Below are 21497 nucleotides of genomic sequence, written 5' to 3' on the forward strand. Positions count from 1 at the left end.
TATATTAGAAATTAAAAAATTTCAAAAACTTATTGGAAAAAAAAACATTAACATTCAATTTAAATTGTAGTATAACTTAATTATAAAGTTAGAACATTTCCTTCAATTTTGGAAATTTTAACATTTATAACAACTATTGTAAATAATCTTACATACTATAAAAATTGTAAAAATTATCACTTTAAATCAAGCCAATGAATTAGCATTAAAATTTTTTTTATAAAATTAGCGATCCTTAAGGCCACAAGTTAAAAGTAGCCAAGATCTACCAGAAATAGCATTATAACCAACAAGGTAACTATGATTGGTTTGGAAACAGGTCTCTTCTAAACACATTGATTACCCTATAATAAAAATGTCAAGTGTCAATAAATAATCAGTCAAAATAAAATACAGAATTTTTACTGGAACTTTACCTAATTAATTAAATTTGAGCCGGTATACTAGACGTGGAAGCAACTTCCATCATCTCATCTTGATTTTGATTCAAGAAATTACTACTACTGTTGACTGTTGTCAACACATGAGGTCTATATGGTTTCCTTGCAGAGTGATTGTTGAATGGTCGAGCACATGCATCAAACAACCTTGATTGGTCTATTTCCCTGTGATTTGTAGTGCTAGCTTGCACAATTCGGGGTTGATCTACTGGTACTGGATTAGATCTCGCTACATTTGGATACTGCGATGGTGAAGATGACTTATCAGTTTCCATTTCTTCATCAATTCGGGTAGCAGAAAGCTGAGCACATGTTGATGCAATCGGTTCAAAATCACTGAATGGATTAAGATTCCGTGGAACATGCTGATTACACAAAAAAAATGTATGAACATTTCTGTTTAACATGAATAATTAAACATAAATAAGTACCCCTCTTTGAAATTGGTCAACAGGTCTTCTTGAGTCACATATTCCAGCTTGAACTACAGGTGTGGGTGCTGACTTTTGTATTCTCGTTTCGAGTTTTGGTTTCTTTGGCATTACATTCTTATGGAAAATATCCTCATCCTCCATTTGCTTTTCCATTTCTTCTGTTCTACACTGTTGATGTGCATTTAATGCATGTTCTCGACTTGTACTTGTGCCAAGAGTATCTAATAATGATGGAGCTATATAAGTAAAACCCTGAAAAAAAATATAATAATGATGATGAAAAAGTAGATAAATATACTTTTTCTACACTTAAAATAAACAGTAATACATTAATAATAAACATTAACACATTTTTAACTTCATAAAATAATTAAATATACATGGGAAAAGGTTAAGGGGCTAACGTGTGACTTGTTTTTTTGCTCAAAAACATGCCTTACAGGAAAATCTCTCACACCTTGTATAATAATCAGATTTTGATAATTTTTTTTGTTAGAAAGAGAGATACTTCTTATAGGATTTTAATTTTTAAAGATTTATTTATAAATCCTACAATAAGAGTTTGAATTTCACAACTTTTTACAAGGTTTTAATTTTTGTATTATTTTTCTTTTCAGCAATTTAATCAAAAATCAAAGACCAATGCACCATGTAGGAAGTATTTCGCTTTCTAACAAAAAAAAAAAAAATATCAAAATTTTATAATTCTATAAGACTTACGAATTATTCCTGGGAAGTCATTTTTTCGATACAATACATCATATAACCCCCCTTCTCCTCCCCTAAATAGTTATCGAACAGTAGATAACTGGAAAAGTATTGTAATTAGGGTGGCAACTAAAATACAAAATATAATTTTCAAATATTATAGAATTGCGGACAATTTGAAAAATTAGGCCCAGGCCCCTTAAAGCCTTAATGTAAACGAATAATGTTATACTATTATCAATAATATCAATACCACAATAAATTAATATTAAAACACAGCAGTCAATATTTACATCAAATTTAAATTCATCGTTATCATGTGGCATAAATGAATCTTCTACAGGTGAATCAACTGGAAGCTGATTGGTAAATCTGGAATCAAATTGTGTTGTGTCGTCTGCACCCGTCTAAATAATAATACCTCAGTAATTATGCGATCATACTGAAAAAGTAAGCATTAATTGAGCTTACTAATTTTGGTTTGTATGGAGCTTCACAAGTACGATTTATTATATCCTTCCAGACGATTTTTTGGAAAAACCGATGATTTTTTATGTCTTCTCCTTGATTTATACCAGATCCCAGTCTATGGCTAACTTGTCTCTGTCAATTTGAAAACAATGTTTACTTAATTGCAATTAATTTAAATAATTATAAACAATGTATAATAAAATATTAATTATTATCTATAAGTCAATTTTTCTCAAATTGCTTTTCAATATTTATATTTATATAGGTAATTAAAATATAACAAATTCATTTTTTACTTACTTTAAGTAATTTTCTCATAAGATCTTTAGCTTCAGGTGATACATATGGTGGCATAATAAGTTTTCCTCTTAGTATTTTTTCAATAGTTTTTTTTCTATTATCAGCACTAAAAGGGGGCTTGAAAGTAAACACATTTAAATTTTAATACTCATAATAATTAATTATAATAATACTACTCACAGTTCCTGTTAACATGTCAAACATAAGAGCTCCAAGTGACCACCAATCAACTGGTTTCCCATGACCACTCCTAGTTAAAATTTCTGGTGCCCTGATACAACAAATTAATGTTTTTTAGCTGAATTCTAATTCAATTTGATAAATGCTTGAAATTTCTTACATGTATTCAATAGTACCGCAAAATGTATGAGTCACGCTAACTCCATGAACATGTTCTTTACATAAACCAAAATCGGTCAGTTTTAAATGACCATCTTGGTCTAATAATACATTTTCTGGCTTTAAATCTCTAAATACACAAATACATGAACTCAATTTAAGTCATAGTTTATACATTTAAACAATGTTAACATACAAGAATATTATATTAAGTATCACATTGCTTTTAGTAAACATTTAGGACATTTATAAATAAAAATCATAATCATTTTTATTTTATTTATATTTGAGACACAAGAAAACCATATAACTATTAACTACTAAATACTAATTTAAGAAATCATGATCCAATTGAATATTGTATAAAATAGCAACTTTTTCCCACCATTATATTTTTTAATTATCATTTGTTGCTTTCTTTTCATTAGAAAAATATTTTTAAGGGCTTTGAGATGTATTGTGTTTTATAATGAAATTAACCTAACAGTGTAACAAGTACACTTCACCAAATCCAAATAATTATTATTATTACAATATTTGGATAAAAATTATAAATATCCAATCACCTTTAATGGCATTATGCCTCAAAACTATGCCTGTATGTATTATATGTAAAACAATTCTTAAATTTTAAATATTTGAAAATTGAAAAATAATTGATAATATATTAGATAAATGTAATAAATAAATATACTTAAGAACGTTAACGAGATATTTCTGGATAAATTAATACCTGTAAACTATGCCTTGACTGTGTAAATGCTGTATTGCAATAATAATTTCTGCCAGATAAAAGCTGTAATATTAAAATTATAATGGTGTCAATACATAATAAGAAAATGATATCGGCTAATGTTAACCAAACTTTTAAATCAATTAAATCAGTAGTTAACTGTGAAACCTAAAAAAAAAATACAAGCAATATTGTATTTTAATAATATAAGCACATAAATAAAAGTATTTTATTTTTAAAAAGTTAGAACTCAGTTAATACAAAAAATAATAAAAAAACGCTATATTATATAATTTATCTTTAATCATTATTTAATACAAATTTAAACAGAAATTACTCATTACCTATTCAATGCTTTAGTATGTCTTTGCAGTAATCATTACACATTTTTAAGTCACATATATCACCAGATACTACTGGTTTGAAAGTATTTACTTAGTAAGACCCACCTACCTTCCAACCTAAACCACTTTAATCAGATTTATGATAAAAGTAACTGTTATTTGATCATTAAAATAATTATAAACATAATTACTTTATTGTAAATTAAAATTATACATTGTGGTCAGTAAATGGTCAACATACCATCCACCTCACAATATATCGGTGGTTAAATGTTAAACTCAAATTGACTGGATACTACTAATAGAACTGTATAAAAAAGCAGCTCAAGGTTGAGTTACTTCAGTAGGTCAATTTGGCATGGAATGACCTATTTCTTCTATGTATGAAAAAATATAATATTATCATTTATTACAAACACATTTAGTGTTTACACTTGTCTTAAAATAAACCATAATTTATTTAACATTATTACAATAAAGTATAATATCATGAAATAAATCTCTTATTAATAATAATAGTAACAGTTAAATACTCAGTATTAATTTGTTGTAGAGGTTCGGGTTCCACAGTCACTACTACACAAATTGTTGATAATAATAAATAACTAAAATAATAAACAATGTACAATACCATGCTGTGTCTTCTAAGAATATTCCTTCTCGTTCTAAATGCATGAATAGTTCACCACCACTTAAATATTCCAAAATAAGATAAAGTTTTCCATTTGTTTGAAATGCATAGAACAAACTGACTATAAACGGATGCTAAAAATATTAAAATTAATAAATATATTAATTATATCCATATTTAAACTCTAAACACGAAAAACAAAATATCTGAGTATTGAGTATTTTGTAAATTAATTTGTGTGCAGCCAAATAATAGTATTGTATAAACAAAATTGAACTTGAACCTTTACAGCCTCGAGTATATTGCGCTCTGCTTTGGTATGAGCCATATCCTTGGAATTCCTTACAATTGTGGCCTTACGTAAGACTTTCATGGCAAAAACTTGATTTGTATCATTACCAGTCTTCTTGCGAACCTGAAATACTTTTCCATAACCTCCTTTTCCTAGTACTTTCAATATCTCGAAACAATCGGGAGTTAATTTTTCTTTGGTAAGGTTTACAGTTCTTTCTGATAACTTTAATGTTTCTACATCACTGGATCTATAATTTAAAAAACATAATTTTAATATTTTAATTTTAAAGATGTTCTGTTACTTATCAATTATATTTTAAAATTAGTAAAGCACTAAACTAAATTCCAAAATTGAACAATTTGACTGATAACTTTTAAATTTAAATGTTGTATGAACTATGAAATATCTTTAACAGTAAAACACTATTACATTATAATCACAGGTTTGTAGGAATTCTAGCATTTCTTTCACTAAGAATTTGTTTGAAACTAATCACTATAAGAAAAAAATGTTTAATATTACTGGGAATAATAATACCTAATAATAAATTAAAATAACATTCACTGAAAACATTGAAAAAAAAATTATAGTCTATATCACAGGATTGTTTTGAAAAGAAACATATTAAATACCAAATACGAAAAGATTATCTTACTTTTCATCATAATCATAAATGTTGGGTTCTTGAGCATAACATGCCTAAAAAAAAAACAAAAATTAAAAATACATCTTAAATTATTTAATATCTATGTAATTGTCATATTTTTTTTATTAAGTTTAAGCATAAATGTCTCATTTTTAATTTTCCAGGTCTTTCTATTACACCCTATACTTATAGATAAGTAAATAAAGTATAAAGAAACGCCTAAAATTAAACAGATCATTTCATAGCTTATTGGGTGTGTTCAATTTAAATTGAACTATATAAATTATTGTATACAAAAACAATTCTAAGCAAAGAAAGTCAGCCTATATTACTAAATATATTTTATTATATTATTGCCATTAAAATTAATTTATTTTATTATCAGTCGAGCTATTAGTAGTGCAGTAACCGGTTGAACTGATTTTTTCAAAATAATTGCATTTGAAAATGTCAATGTGTGTATGAAAAATAATATATTTAATAATTTATTTTAAAAGTTTCAAGGACCCACATTTTGCAATTGCAACAAAATCACTAAGATCGTTAATCGTCGTTAAAATATCTAATTTTATTCTAATTTTTAAACTTAAAATATCAATAAAAAAAAAAAACTATGCCTAGGTATATATTTTTATAGATCTTTGGTAAAAGTATGAGTTTCTTGTTATGAAAATTGTCTTTATAATTTTCAATTTTTTGCTTGAAAAATCAAACATTTTATAAATTTTTAATTACATAATAATTTGTATATTTTTGTAATTTTAATGATTTTTGTTGAAATTTGAACTTTAAATGCTTGTAAAAAAACAGATTTATTTCAGATGTTTTTTCCTGATATAAAAATAATTTATAAGGAACTAGGTATTCAATTTTCTATTTTTTTGACCATGCAAAATATTTTTTACTGACATTTATAGGAAAAAAAAATTGAAAATGTTGTCAGTGTCCATTAAAAATTAAAAAAGAATGGGTACATATTTTGAAAATCTTGTATGAAAAATGGCCATATAAAACTTGATGAGGATTCAATTGAATTACTGTAGAAAACAAAATTTTGTCAAAAACTGGTTTTGCTTAAAAATTCCCGTTTTTTTGGCTGCTAGCCAGTAGGGAATACTTATGCATAATAAATTAATTTCCATAGGGGACATCAATATAACCAAGTTTGGTTGGCTAGTACCAACTAATATCGGAATTTACAATCCTCAGCCTTTTAATCAATGAAAAACAAATAAAAAATTTTTTGGGCGGTAGGATGGTTATTACGGCCATGGAGGTAGGGACTAACAATCCCTCTTAATGTTCACCCTGGCTGTGGGATATTATTGATATTGTTATAAATAATTGATAGTTCAATACAAATACCAATAAGAAGTTTTTTCTAAAATGTATATGAGCAAAATACATGTTATATAATATGAAGGAACCTAATAATACATAATATATGTTATCTTATAATAATAGTCTACTCATAAAAAAGTAAAATAAATATTTTATCGGGTATTTTATTAATATTTTGTGCACACTTAAATGATGTAAAATTAAATAGTATTAAATAATTGAGTCTTAACAATAAGTAGAATGTTCAATTGTTTTTGTTACATTATCTTGAAATTATAATTACTATGGGCATTTAACAATCAATATACATGCGAATAAATGTTTAACAATTACCTACATATTAAAAATAAAATGTTGTACAAATAAGTAATATTGATAAAATAATATTATAATAACTTTGAATAGTAACAATATTATCTCTATTATTATTATCATTATTAAAATATACTTCTATAAATGTAATAACTAATAAATATAATTTAAAAAATCAAGTTTATGATTTGTAGGTAGGTTCCTAGTAAATTATAATGTTAAGAAAATTATTGTGAAAGATCTTTCTAAAACAATTTGGTATTTCATGTAATACTTCTCTACAATAATAATAATTTTTGTATAGCATGGTGTGACTTGGTGGTTGGCTTTGTGCTGCTAATTCCTGGATGGGTGACCACCCGGATTTTTAGGGACAAACACATACATGTGTTCCTCAACCAACCGTAACCCTCCTAAAAAGTGCTAATGGTCATGGTTGCCAATACTTAAGAGTTAAGATCAATAAAAATAAATAAATATATACCTGCATGAGTAATAATTCTATTAGTAAAATAGGTGGAAATGTCCTTAACATATTACTTTATTTTTTATAATAAAAACATAGTATTGTCTGACAACTGTATAGTTTATGGGTTTAATATAAGGTATTTAAGTAAAAAATAAAATGATGTTAAAACAATAAAATATCTCTGAACACATCCAATAACAATTTTTAATATTATTTTATTATTAGGTATCTAGATAATTTTAATCAGTGGTTATATGCAAAATTTAGAGTAAAATGTGCATTAATAGTAGGTACGGGTACTGATTTACTATTTTAATATTCAAAATTATCAACACAGTATGTATTATAGTGTAGATATTACTACATATATATTACTATATTACTAGATATTACCTTTTAAATTTTATTTAATAAAATATAAAACTATAAGTTTAAGTACCTAACTAATATTATTAGGTACAAATGGATAGTAAATAGATAAGTAAAAAAAATGTCAACAAAACCTAATAGGCAATTGTAATTAACTGCATTCAAGGTCAATAAGGTTACAATTCATATCGATAGTGTTTTTAATTATGAAAGTTTTGTTAATTAGTAAATTATCAGTAATCCATTCTCAAATTATTTAATACTAATGCAGTAATGCCATCCAAGTGCAAAATAGATAGGGTTCCTATATTATATTTTGTTAAACAATCTTATCTTATAAACCTATTAAGAAGATAGCTCGGAAGCTAGATACTATTGTACCAACATAATATCTAAGTATACCTACTTTAAAAATGTATAGTATTTGACTTTGTTATCTATTCAATGTACTAGGAAAATTCTAATGGCAATAGAATAAAAGAAGTAATAACAGGGATAATAATTATTATTCTGACTATTATATAATATTATGATGAAAGTTAAGATCTAAATAGAAGAAACTAGCATAATTGACTATCTAGTTGATAGATATAAATTTAAGGGTGGAGGATTTAATAGTAACCCTTACAAACACTTATATAATATTATATAAATAATAATATATGAAGAAAAATCTTAAGTATATAATATACAATTGTATTGCAGTAGCCACTACACATAAATTATAGTACCTTCTATTATTTAGTTAAGTATATACTTTGGTATAAACTAGATACCTATCAGTGGCACAAGTAGGTTTTTTGGGGCCCTGGCGCAAAAAATCTAATGGGGCCCCTGTACTTGTATTATATAGATGTAAAAAAGTTTTATTTACATTATTGTTTCTACATGGCTATTAATCAGCTTTTATAACAGAACTTGTTTTTGTTGCCTTGTGATTACTGATTTGAATACTATATATATTTCCAATAAAAAAACAGCAAATAACTCAAGAACTAAAATGGTCATGCTTTTGCAAAAATCAAGTATTTACCTTCCTACGCTGTTAACATAATATTTGTTAAATATTTTAAAACAATACTTTAGGGCAAAAACTGCATTCCCACCTAGTTCAAGTCATAATTAATATTTAATACAGTAATTTTATTGAATATTTAAACATAACATAAATTGGTTTATTTTCTACATTTTTCTTTTTGATGAAGGACACTCAATTTAGACATCAAACCTAGCCAGGGAATTTAAAGCATACCCTGGCGTCCCCTATTGTTGAGGCACTGATACTTAACATGAAAAGAAGAAATTAAAAAAAATAATTGTTGATAATTTTAAAATATTTTAACTAGAATGAAGAAATAAAAACTTATTCAATAAATTTGAACTCAGTCAATTTTCTTTTTAAGAAAATATTCTCTTTTTAAAAAATCTCAATAAGTTATAATAAATTAACTTATATCTAATGGTTTTGGCAATGTTTGGAAACAATAAAACTAAACAGGTTCTTGTCCATAGAATAAAAGTGTGATGAATATGAAATAGATACCTACTTTGCTTAGGTTAGTATAGACTTAACATACAGCTAATAAACCTTGAATAGTTAGGTACGAGTTGTAAAAATACTTTAAATGTATCATACCTAGATAAAATTAAAACTTACCAAAATAGTTTAAAAAAAATTGTATATGCTTATAGATAGTCAACATCTATTGATATTCAATAAATCCAAAAATTGTTGAAACAAAGTGTAAAAATGTATAAGAACACATGAGTATCATTTTACATGTGTAAGTAGTAGGTAATAGGTATGCACAATTGTATTCTATAAATTGCAAGTGCAATACTTCTGCAACATCCTAACACTTCTAAATATTCATTATTGAGTAAGAATTACATTTTTAGTATATTTTAATTTAAAGTTAAAATTGCAATACAACAGCAATAAGCTAACTTAAGAACATAAGAATACATTACCTACTTAAGTATCAAATTATATTCAAATAGAGACCTATCAATTGTAGGCATGTATATTTTATAAATGTATTTTTATCTATATTTAATTTGTCATAAGACAATATTATACTAAGTTCATTGAAATCAAACAATTCACATGTAAATCTCATGTAAGTGAGCCGAAGTGATGATCATGTGGTAAGCATAAGGAAACTGAAATATCACGGTTCACAAACGAAGTGTGTACATAGGGATTAGTAGATCCACAAGTGGGAAACTGAGAAAACCAGTAATTGTTGATTTCTGAAAAAGTAAAACAGAGAAAAATAAACGGACCTACCAAGTCAGATTCACCTATCCTATGTGCAATATTCATACCTAACTATCATATAGGAAAACAGACAGGTGTTCGTCAAAATACAGACACTACACAGACACCAACGAAATTGTAATACAATAGGTATACCTTATAATACAATTATTATTATGTCTCACCTCTTCGATTTCGAGTAATTCGTCGTCGGAATCGCTGTTGTTCTTCGGCCCGTTTACGGGATGAGCCTCGTTGTTTTGCAATTCCAAGTCAAAAACTACGACCTCGGCCATGGCTTTGGTGCGGAAGTGCGAGTTCGTTCTGGTATTTATATATTTTGTTACGTTTTATTCGATTCGATTGTCTTGTACGCGTATTCTGTGGCGGCGCAGGCGGCGACGATGCTAATAATAATATGCCGAATATCAAATGCGCGGCGTTTGCAAAACGGACGGCATTATACAATAATATTATTACAGCGCCGTCGGAGCGGGGAAACAAATAGAAAGAAACGCGAAATCAAAACGAACGATAGTATATGATATAATATTGTGTCTATAAGTATGTAAATCGCCTAATAAGACATGTTCGGTCGCGACATTATCGTCATACACTGAAATATACAGCCTTGTAGGTCTTTAACAATATATATTTTTATTTTTTACAATAATAATAATAGAAATGATAATAATAATAATAATAATTATTATTATTATTATTACACACGACGGCCTACGACGACGATGATACCGTTTTACGCTCAGATCATTCACTCAACGTAGTCACTGGACGGCGGGCGCACACTCGTAGAATGTTTCCGATGAACGGGACGCGGGTAGAATCGCGTGACGTGGGTGGGGTGGTAGAGGTGGTTCCGACGAAATATTGTAGTACGTCCTACAGTGTAGTGTGTGTATAGTATCGCCGATTCACAGCACATAGGTAGTACGTTGTAGTAAAATAAGCCTGCAGTGGCAGTTGTAGTGGTAGTAGTTGCAGTTGGCAATAGTGCAACGCGCGATAATAATAATATTATTATTGCTAAACCGCTGACGGTGATTGTTGTTGCGACGGGTGGAGGGGAACTGGCGTTCCGCTCCGCCCGCCGTTAAGGGGTCTGCGATAGTGGCAATCGGATCGGAATGCGCCGCGGAATGCGTAAGGTCCTGCTAGAACGACGTGACACGTGAGGTTAGCGAGTGGTTACCGATGGTTACCGAATGCCGTTACGTAAACGTAACTTGTCGCGGCGCGGCGACCACTATCGACCAATAACAGCTGCTGCTGCTTATCTCGCGGTTATATCGACTTTTTATGTACTTTAATCGACAATATATTTTATATAGGTAGTTATCGATCCTTCCATAGTTGTTGAAATCGTATTATAATCGCGCGTTGTATAGGTATTGGGTATTACTTTTTTTCCAATTTTAAGTAATTTAATATACTAGTACCTAATAGCTTAATTTTTTTAAATTTTTTTTATACATTTTGATTAAAATATCGCTTTGGGTCAAAAACCTTAAAAATGTAATGCAAGCTCTTAAGGAGTTATTATTATAACTATTTTATAATTTTTATAAACATGGTTTGAATGTTGACAAAATTCGTACGAATCACGAAAATTTGTAAATAATTTTGTCGTTTAAAATGTTAAAAATATTTAAATGTTCAAATTATATACCTATATAAGGATTTAAAATGTAATAGGTACAAAGTTTCTCATACCTACTTAGTCATACTGGAACGAAGTATACACGTAGGCACAGTTTTTTTATAGACATTTTAAGCTAAAATTTAGATAGAATTAGAAATTTAAACGAAAAATAATGATTTTAAATTTTTTTGCGGGTAAGTTGTAAGTACCTACTTAAAACTTTTAACATAATACATTATACACACAATAATGACATTTTATAATGTTATATTTTCGGTAGACATTAAATCTACTGTATTATTAAAAGTAAAATAAATTACTTTAGTAGTTTTATTATATTGATATACCTACATAAATCATGAAATAAACTTAGTAATTAGTAATATAGACTGACAGTGCGTCATCGCTCAGAATATTTTTTTGTAATCAATGATGTGTCGTTGTCATAGTATACGAGTTAGCAGACACTCAATTTGTCGACCAAGAAACTAGTTTTTAATGGTCTTTTACAATTCCTAATTCACCGACACTAATTTTTTAAGCTCGTTCAAAAAGCTATATAAAATGTAATACGAGCTGCCACAAGCTGTTCTTTTTGAAATCTAATAATATTAAAAGCAAGATTTTTCTATAAGCTAATGAACGTAAATTCAGACAAAATCACAAATATTTGCAAATTATTTTGTACCTAGTACAAATTGTTTAAAATGTTCCTTTTAAAGCTTTAAAGCTTAGTCTTGAAAGTTTAGTGCATTAACAATTGAAATAATAATGTACGTCGTATATCATGATTTATAGGGATATACCGAATACTGATATACCATAACCAAAGTTAAATATTTAAATATACATTTTTATAATTCATGCATTCTTTATAGCAATTATATAAGATAAAATATCAATGATATGATATAATTACATAATAATATCTACTATTCGTCTATGCACGAGACTATGATAAATGAGAGTATGAAACTGTTCATTTGTTCTTTGTATTTATCTCAATAATCTATGTTTTATTTTACACAATAATCGTTTCTTATTTCGACTATTATAATGATAATTTATTATGAACGGTCAAATATCAGAAAATAACTTATAATATTGGTGGTTTAACCTAATCATAATGGTTACTTTTGAGTGGTATGTTATAATGAAGTATTGTATGATTTAGGAGCAGAACCTATGTTATATATGTATGACTGAAGTGCTAGTATGTTAACAGATATATGATTTGTGTAATAGTTATTGTTTATTAATTGTAATTTGAGCTATCTAGTGTGAATAGTTGAATCATAATTCGATTAGGTTTAATTTCAAAATGAGTTGTTACATGTACAATTGATATATATTTTGATTTTTGTATAAATATTTTAAATAATTGATAGGTTAGGTACGTTAGATGCACTGCAGTATTCAGTACACATGACCTACAAAAGTACATCGTGTGTATTTTTGTATAATATTGAGATATTTACTTAGACTTAAGTTTTTATAGTTATTTTTCCACTTGACAAGCATCTACATTTCTATATGGTATAATGCATATTATACTTACGTCTTACATATATACTTACGTACTAATTTAATTTTTAAAAATAACTAACTTACAAGGCTACAATCACAGTGGCTTTTACACGTTTGTAGGTTACGATCAATTAGTCTAAATATTTATAATAAACATTTCTTTAACAATCTAAAATGTATCTATTGTTTGATTTATTTTTAAATATTTGTTCTTTTTAAGTTATATTTTCATAATTGATCAATGCAAGTAAGATAGTGTTCCGTGCCTTAAAGGTTTGTCGCACTGTAATTGTGCTATACCTAACTCTCCACGCTGCAAACCGGCCATTATCTGCTACCAAACTACGAAATAGGTACCTAATCACTCTTTCTTTCTTTCAAATTTGGACTGAATCATAGCCTCTCCTGTATCATTTTCAACTGATTGGGAGTGCTTCATGTGACTTCAATCATCATCTATGATTAATCAATCATTCTAATCTTTACTTTATTGTAACAAATTCAAAAATTGTTTTTCTCTCTCGGTTCAACTTAGCTTATATTGATGCTCTTTCGTCAAGTAAGTCACCTTAATCAAACCTACATTTAATTGTCTATTGAATATAGATTTTAAAATTAATTAGAAAATGTAGGTACCTATGAAGGGGCCTACTTTAAATTGTATCTATTTTTTGTGCGTCATGGTTAAAATATAATAACTTAGGTATGTTACCCACTATTATACTTCTTTATTAAAAAGAAAAGAAAGATACGGTTGTAAATACTATTTTATTCTTAGCGACTATAATTTAATACACAATCATTTAATATGTTACAAATAATATCATAATATAACTAATATAAGTATTTCAATTTTATGCTTGAGATTATTTTTCGACGATTCAGTGTAGAGTGAAAACCAAGAGTTCTTAAATAAAACTATTAAAATAATAGAAATTCTTATGAGCTTATTATAAATACTATTTGATTTGCAGTATTCATGGAACAATTATTTACGAGTTAATTTTTACGTACACTTGCAAGTTACACTATAATACATAGTACAAAATAAATGTTCAATGTTCTAAATCAAATGAAAACATTTCATGTGAACGTGAACTAAATAATATGTTTTAATTAACACGTGAAAGTAAATTAAAATGTACTTAGTTGTTTACAGTTTAGTGTACACAAATATTTTATTTTATTAATGAATTTTAATATTATAAGTTTGAAGTTACCTAAGTCATAAAATATTTTATAGATTATCTAACTTACAGCATTCGTTTCATTTATTTATTATGAACTATGAAGTATTCACAATAGTTGAAACATTTGGAACAATCCCAGAATGTACAATTTAACACATCTTGAAATTTTGCTTTGATTGGAATATTTATCATTGCTTTCAAATTTAAAATAATAATACACCACTCAACTGGGTGAAAGCGAAACGTGTGCCCAACGCACTTTCAAGAAAGAAAAACTTTCAATTTTTTCTTTAAAGACCTGCATGTAGTTCAAGGTTAATCACAAGTATTAGTTGTATTATACATACAAATTCAGGTAAGACTTAAAGTGTTTTTCTATTTAAAAATTGTAATGTTCAATATTATGGTGAAATTATTGTACAAATAATTCAATTTATTTCCAATATGAATATTATATATATTTTCCATTCAAACAAGTTTGAGACTTTGAGTTATACTTTGATAGGTGACCTTTGTAGGTACATATTATTATACATTTATGTATACGTATATAATATAGAGAACGTCTTGTATATAATTTTGTCTTGTGGATTAAATCTATAAACAATAAAGTAAACCCTTTTATTGAAAATTAAATACATTTGGATTTAGTAATTTAAAATAAAATAATTCTGATTTTCATATCAGTTTTCAAAATGAATTAAAAAAGGTCAATTTTAGTTTAAACTTCTTTCAAATGTTAAGTCCAAAATCAAAATGTTGAATCTAGTTTGTCGAAAAATTGTTTAAAAAAATAAGGTAAATCGAGAATTTTTACTCAAAATTAGTTTTTTGTAACATAATAGCTTTTGTGTTTTGAATGTAACTCCAAAAGAATATAACCCTAGAGCCTAGATATAGTATAACATTTTTCGAGCTATTTATGTAGGCATTATTTCATTTTTTTTTTAGTTTTCAATCATCTCGCAATCAAAAAGCTTGAAAATGAAATACAAGGTTCCATATCAATTGTTATTACTTATTAATGATACATGTGCACAATTCTTTTATATTAGCATTTTAAGTATACATTTTGCCGAAACTACATATTTAAACAAAGAATGTATAGTGGTATCCAGTTGCTCACCTTTTAAAATTATTAGAATGTGCTATTATGTAAAGAGTGCCCCTTGGTTTCAAAATATACTTCACAAATAACTTGAATGCAAGCAAATAGTCTTATTGATAGACGCATCATTACCTATCCATTTACTTTTTAATATTGATACTTGATGCATTAATTTAAACTAATGCAATTATTTAGAACACAAAAAATATGTACAAAGTCATAAAAATGATGATGTTTTATTGAAACTTGACAAAATTTGAATTACTTAAGTGTTTTTAATTAGAGTTAATAATTTATACAGTGAATTATCTGGTGACAAATCTCGAAGCCACCTGTCTAACAATGCAAAATCAGCGTTTTCCACCTCATTACAGGGATCTTGGGCTTTACTCAATGGTTGCGGAACAAAACGATGTCCTGTAACATTTTTTTTTCATAATTAATTATTAATATTACTATTCAAATATTTTACATTGACATTATACAGTTTTGAATATTAATAAATAATAATCAATAATCCTTAATATGTTTACTATAGCTGAATAATTGCAATACGAATAAAAACATATTGAACAATAGACTTTTTATTATTTATCTTACATTTTAAAAATAAAATACACAAAAAACCTACTTAATAATTTTAAGAAAAGTCGAATAATACCAAATTAATTAAAAAATTATGGTATAAAAAACTAGAATACTTTTAAAGTCAACTTATACGTATAAAACGTTCATAAAAACTAATTTACCTAAAAGACGTTCTGCTGCCCCACACAAACCACACCATTCACGATATGTCAGAATTTGACCACTTGACCATCCAATCATCTGATGCAAATCTGTAGCTTCCTGGTTAGAAAATTGTCTGCCCATCACTTCTCCTAATGCAGATATGAGTTTCTATACAAGTAAAACATTGTTAGAATAATTAGTATAGTTAACATTATATTTTCAATATAATGAAATTATCATTTACATTTTCATGAATTGTTCTTGTCTCTAAGTTAGTGTTATATTTTTCGAAAACTCTCGAATATATGACTAGACAGCTCCCAATAATACTTGTATTACTTCTCAAATAATCTAACGGTGTCATATCTGAAATATGCATGAGCATATACCACATATTTTAACAGTAGGTATACTATTGTAGTATTATGGCATTATATTGGCATATATTATTCACTTTTCAGTGTGGTCATATTAAATAATTGTAATTAACTTTAAAAAAATTATAACCTTTTAAGCTTTTTCTGTCTAGTGGTAATTCGAACCTTATGTTCTTTCTAGAAAATGTTCTTGGTAAACCTGGTAAAATTACCTCTGTATTCATTCCTAATTTAAGTTTTAATGCCTCTAGTTCATTATTGACTTCTTGATTGATTAGTATTGGTTGCATTTTGTATGCCTCTTGTAATGCCATGTGTTTCTAAAAAATAATTAAAATCAATAAATAATATTTAAACAATGCTAATTTTAATTGCATCATTTTTTTGTGTTTTGAAATTATTAATACGTTTTTGAATTTGCGCAATAATTTATTTATTTATTTATTATGATATAAACGGGCGAGAACAATTACAATAGTATGTGGAGCATAATGGTTATTGTGGAGGTACCATGTTATGTAATTAAATTACTAAGATTTAAATTAAACAAAACAACAGAAATACAGAATTACAAACAAAAATATCGATATTAAAATTATTAACATGTTGCATGGGTTTAAATAAAGGGGCGTTCTTACCATAAGAAGTATGCTGCAATGGCACATAAAAATGTAATTATTAAAAATAATATGAATTAATCATGTGATATTTATCCTCGGAATAATTCAATAATATAGAATTGTAAATTTGTAACTAAAAAATATAATATATTAAATATATAATACGATGTAAGACTATAGTTGCTTTAATTGTATTGTACGTATATGTATTTCTAAATATCCAACATTTAAAGTTTCATAATTTTAAATGAAATAATGTATTATTCTTAGTCATTTTTAAAATAAATTTACTTTAATGAGGTTTAAAAGTTCATTAAATATACTTAATTATATCAGAATTATATTTTAACCTTCACATCAAATTCATTTTCAACGTCAAGTAAGTGCAATTCTCTTTGAAGCTCTTTTAAAATATCAATGTCTATGAATGAACTTGTTTTTGGTTCTTCGTTAGTCTCTTCTTCAATTAGTTGAGCGTCATTTTCAGTAATTATACTACCATTTAATGAATTTTGATTTATAGTAGACACCTATTAATTGAACCAAAAATAGTAAAATTGTATAAAATGCATCCTGTTAAAAATTATGACTTGAGTTTCTAATGGGTCTTGGACTCCTTTAAATTCTTTATTATGTTGCCCTGATTTCTTTTTTCCTGATTTTTTTTGATTTTTTTTCCCTGGTTTAACAGGTTTTCCTCTTCTCCAAGTTACTTCTTTGTTTTCTTCTGTATCTTTTTGCACATCATAAGAACCGGGTAAATCTAAATGCCGCTAAGGAAAAAATTAAATGTTGTACAGTGTTCTCTGCTTATTAATAATAATTACTTACCAAATTAACGGCGATGTTGTCTGCTTGTTTTTCTGTAATAGTGATTTGGTGTCGAGGTCGTCTTTTTAATACTTCTTTTTTAACTTCTACTTTTCGTCCTAAAATACTGGTTGTATAATTTGGACGAAAATAATGTGGTATATGAAGCACCGAACCATGACATAAAGACAACGCTTCACAAAAATCTTGACCCACAACACCCTAAAATAAGTTTTAAACACAAGCCAATATGACAGTTAAAATGTAGGTAAAAAATATTATTGATAGTGTCTTAAATTATTTCATACAGATTAGACAGCAAAACGTAAAATACACCGTAAATACAATAACATTAATTATTACTAATTAAGTATATTATGAGTGAGTGTATGACATAACATTTAAAAATTTTATTTTATTTTTGGATAAAAATACTACAACTTTAAATTAATTTATCACAGAAGTATTGTACTGTAGAACATAATGCTTAAATTAATCACTATTACCAAATATTATTGTATTAAATAATATTACAAATAAAATTGTTTTATAATCTTATCATTGATCAATAGTGTTTTTGTGAATTTCTGACGTCACATTTTGAAGTTAAGACTTTGAGGGTGGTCTTGGAGAATATTGGATCTAGGTACTTTGGAGCGTCAAAACAAACAATGCTCAGTACTCCTCAAAATAATCAGGAAAAAAAAATAATAAGCCTTTGAAGTTCTAATTTTGACATATTTCAAAAAAATCACTATTTTTCATCCTTATTTTGTAGTTGAAAGTTCATATTTTTTTAAATTGTAGGTAATATTTTAGATTCAAAAATGAAACAAGGTTTCTCGTAAGTTGTTCTTAAGGGGATTTAAAAATATAAAATAAAGATTTTTTTATCGAATGGTTTTTATTTAATATTTAGATGTAATCAAAAAATATTAACTGTAAAAACTTGAAACTTTGATGTTAGGTAGATTATTTTTCTAAGACTCATGTTGAACTATTTATACCACGCGTGAACTGCGAAAATACTTTTACGGTTAATCTAAATCGTAGACCAAACGTTATACATGGACATACGGTATGCAGTTATTGAGGTTCAAGTTCAAGTTGAAACAATAATATATGGTATAGTATTATAATATTTGAGATGTATTAATTAAAAATAAGTTCTATTTACTGTGTTTCAAATCGAAAAATAAATTACTAATAGTTATATTAATAAATTATAAAATAGCTTAGAAATATTAGTATTTGGTTGACGTTTTCTCCGCTTTGAACTGTTTTTCGCAATGATACAACATCGAATTCAAATTTACCACTTTTATTACAGTGGCTTACGCTTAATGACAAGGTTCACTCAAAAATTACTACTTATATTATACAACAGAGTGACTGCTTTGAATTTTTATTTTAATACCTCATAAAAAATTATGGCTTATGGTTTCTTCTTTCGATTTGAAAAAAAAATATTTTCTTTATATTGTCTCACTTAGCTGTGTCTAACCGAAAATTTAATCGATGACTGTTGACTTCTACTTCGATTTAAATCCAATACAAGTCGAGATTTGTCTATTGCTAATTCAGCTGGAGTTTTTTTTTGCACGACAGTAGGCATAGGACTGGTAGCTCTAGAATCTGTTTCTGTATATTTCCTGAACAGCTCCTCTGGTACGATAATGTTAATTTCATCGACATCAGGATAGCGGTGTGGTGACTTAGGGTCCAAAGCCTACAAAATAAATAAATATAAAATGGCTTACTCAACTAATTTTATAACTTATTATATATTAAATTATACCAAAGCGTCCTTAGCTTTTTTTACTAGATCTTTAATTTCACTATCCAGTGGATGATTGCACAACACTGAACAACCATATGGATATGGATTGTACAACGATGCCAATGGCTTCAATACAATTGGTGCTGGGTTGCACGATACTCCAGTAATATCAATTGTTTCATCTTTCTATAATTTTACAATTGAACAAATCTATGAATTATTCATGAATGACGGTTTCATTAAATAAAATAATCAAAACTTAGGTAGAACAGTTATTCAAATTATTTAAATGTGTATTATTATTTTTTTTTTATTATTATTCGATACACGTGCAATGTGTCAAAAGTCAAAAATTACAGTAGCATTAAAAATATTGTGATTGAAGTATGTACAAACAAAAAAAATATATATATTTAAAAAACGGGGATTTGTATAGGCAATTTAGTTACTTTTATAAATAACCAACAGTCAATAGTTGGTATTGATTTTTAAATTAGATAATATAATTTAAAATGAAGATAGGTTAGGTTAGATTAGGAATAAGTTAACACGTAGGAGGGACATATATATAATATGGTAACAAAAAGTAGACACGAAAGTATATTATTAAATAACTGTTTACTAAAAAATGAACTCAAATATTTTTATTTTTGTTATAGCCATTGTTATTAATTTTGAATTACATATCTAAACGAAAAATTTTATATATAATCGTCAATACTTTAATAGTAATGAAATTAGAAGCAGTGACATAGATTATAATGTTATTTAAATATACGCTTTTAGTTCAATACTTAATGTTTCTGGCACATTGAAAAAAATCTAAAACGGATCAATTTTGAAATAATTTAGAGAGACTATACTGTGTCGATAAGTGGAGTGCATTAACCGAGTAATTTTTTGTTTAAACAATAACTATAACTTTACCTGATTTATATCGTTGAAATCAGCCTTCACCACGCTGGCATAAAGCCCAGTCCTACTTACCATGGTTATTGTATATAATTTTGGCTTGTAATGAGTGTTATAATTGTTTTAAATGGTGAAAAAAAAATAGTACGAGCGATTGTTTTTGCATTGGCCGCTTGCTTTGTTTTTATTTACATAACAATTACGTTACGATTACATAATGCTTAGATATAGCGAGTAATACGCACGTTATGTTTCTGATCGTGTGGTCTTTTTTATGACACCGTGCTTTGAACCAACGCCGTAACCCCGGCAACTCGATGGCTTTATCATTATGATAAGAATATTACATTTTTAATCGTTTACGATTTGTATAAAATAGAAACTGATGTTATAACATTTCATTATCATTGTATACATTTTTAATGAATACGAAAACTTAACGAATACACATTAAGACTAAAACATATAAATGCGCATTTATCTTATTATTTGTACAATATTATGTACCTATATAAGTAATCATAATCGATCTTGCTGATTATGTAACTGAACAAAAACAAAGTAATCGATAACAATAATTTATAAGAGATTATTTATAACACTCTATTAAAACTTTATTTAATTAAAAAAAAAAAATAATAACACTATTAAAAAAATTAAGTACCGATTGTATCAAAATTTTGTTACAA

At 26.9% G+C, this 21497-nt stretch overlaps 2 protein-coding genes across 2 annotated transcripts; both read right to left on the reverse strand.

Annotated features, from left to right (window-relative positions):
- Positions 1 to 199: 199 nt before the first annotated feature.
- On the reverse strand, positions 200 to 10878 carry LOC111028607 (ribosomal protein S6 kinase beta-2-like). The gene is made up of 13 exons (XM_022307329.1): positions 10278 to 10878; positions 5351 to 5394; positions 4684 to 4942; positions 4401 to 4534; positions 3426 to 3488; positions 2694 to 2822; positions 2534 to 2624; positions 2354 to 2470; positions 2054 to 2185; positions 1876 to 1989; positions 872 to 1126; positions 417 to 805; positions 200 to 344 (listed from the first exon to the last, which is right to left on the reverse strand). Exons 1-12 carry the CDS (start codon positions 10386 to 10388, stop codon positions 425 to 427), a joined length of 1830 nt encoding a protein of 609 aa, XP_022163021.1. The 5' UTR covers positions 10389 to 10878; the 3' UTR covers positions 200 to 344; positions 417 to 424.
- A 4938-nt stretch (positions 10879 to 15816) lies between these two features.
- LOC111028616 lies at positions 15817 to 21050 on the reverse strand. Its single transcript, XM_022307341.1, has 10 exons — positions 20824 to 21050; positions 19915 to 20082; positions 19621 to 19845; positions 18138 to 18338; positions 17897 to 18079; positions 17657 to 17836; positions 16817 to 17006; positions 16554 to 16675; positions 16327 to 16477; positions 15817 to 15994 (listed from the first exon to the last, which is right to left on the reverse strand). Exons 1-10 carry the CDS (start codon positions 20884 to 20886, stop codon positions 15843 to 15845), a joined length of 1635 nt encoding a protein of 544 aa, XP_022163033.1. The 5' UTR covers positions 20887 to 21050; the 3' UTR covers positions 15817 to 15842.
- Between the last annotated feature and the right edge of the window lie 447 nt (positions 21051 to 21497).

This window comes from Myzus persicae, unplaced genomic scaffold (assembly GCF_001856785.1).
Source record: "Myzus persicae strain clone G006 unplaced genomic scaffold, MPER_G0061.0, whole genome shotgun sequence".
Taxonomy (NCBI): domain Eukaryota; kingdom Metazoa; phylum Arthropoda; class Insecta; order Hemiptera; family Aphididae; genus Myzus; species Myzus persicae.

What these genes read in the sequence shown, in the direction of transcription:
- LOC111028616 (XM_022307341.1), bottom strand. Translation starts at nt 20,886, where the DNA reads ATGGTAAGTAGGACTGGGCTTTATGCCAGCGTGGTGAAGGCTGATTTC. An exon ending in AGTCATCGATTAAATTTTCG is followed by an intron (nt 18,339 to 19,620) that starts GTTAGACACAGC and finishes AACTTATTTTAG; the next exon opens with GGTGTTGTGGGTCAAGATTT. An exon ending in AAAATGAATTTGATGTGAAG is followed by an intron (nt 17,007 to 17,656) that starts GTTAAAATATAA and finishes ATTATTTTTTAG; the next exon opens with AAACACATGGCATTACAAGA.
- LOC111028607 (XM_022307329.1), bottom strand. Translation starts at nt 10,388, where the DNA reads ATGGCCGAGGTCGTAGTTTTTGACTTGGAATTGCAAAACAACGAGGCT. An exon ending in TTATGAGAAAATTACTTAAA is followed by an intron (nt 2,186 to 2,353) that starts GTAAGTAAAAAA and finishes TCAAATTGACAG; the next exon opens with AGACAAGTTAGCCATAGACT. An exon ending in CTCCATACAAACCAAAATTA is followed by an intron (nt 1,990 to 2,053) that starts GTAAGCTCAATT and finishes ATTATTATTTAG; the next exon opens with ACGGGTGCAGACGACACAAC.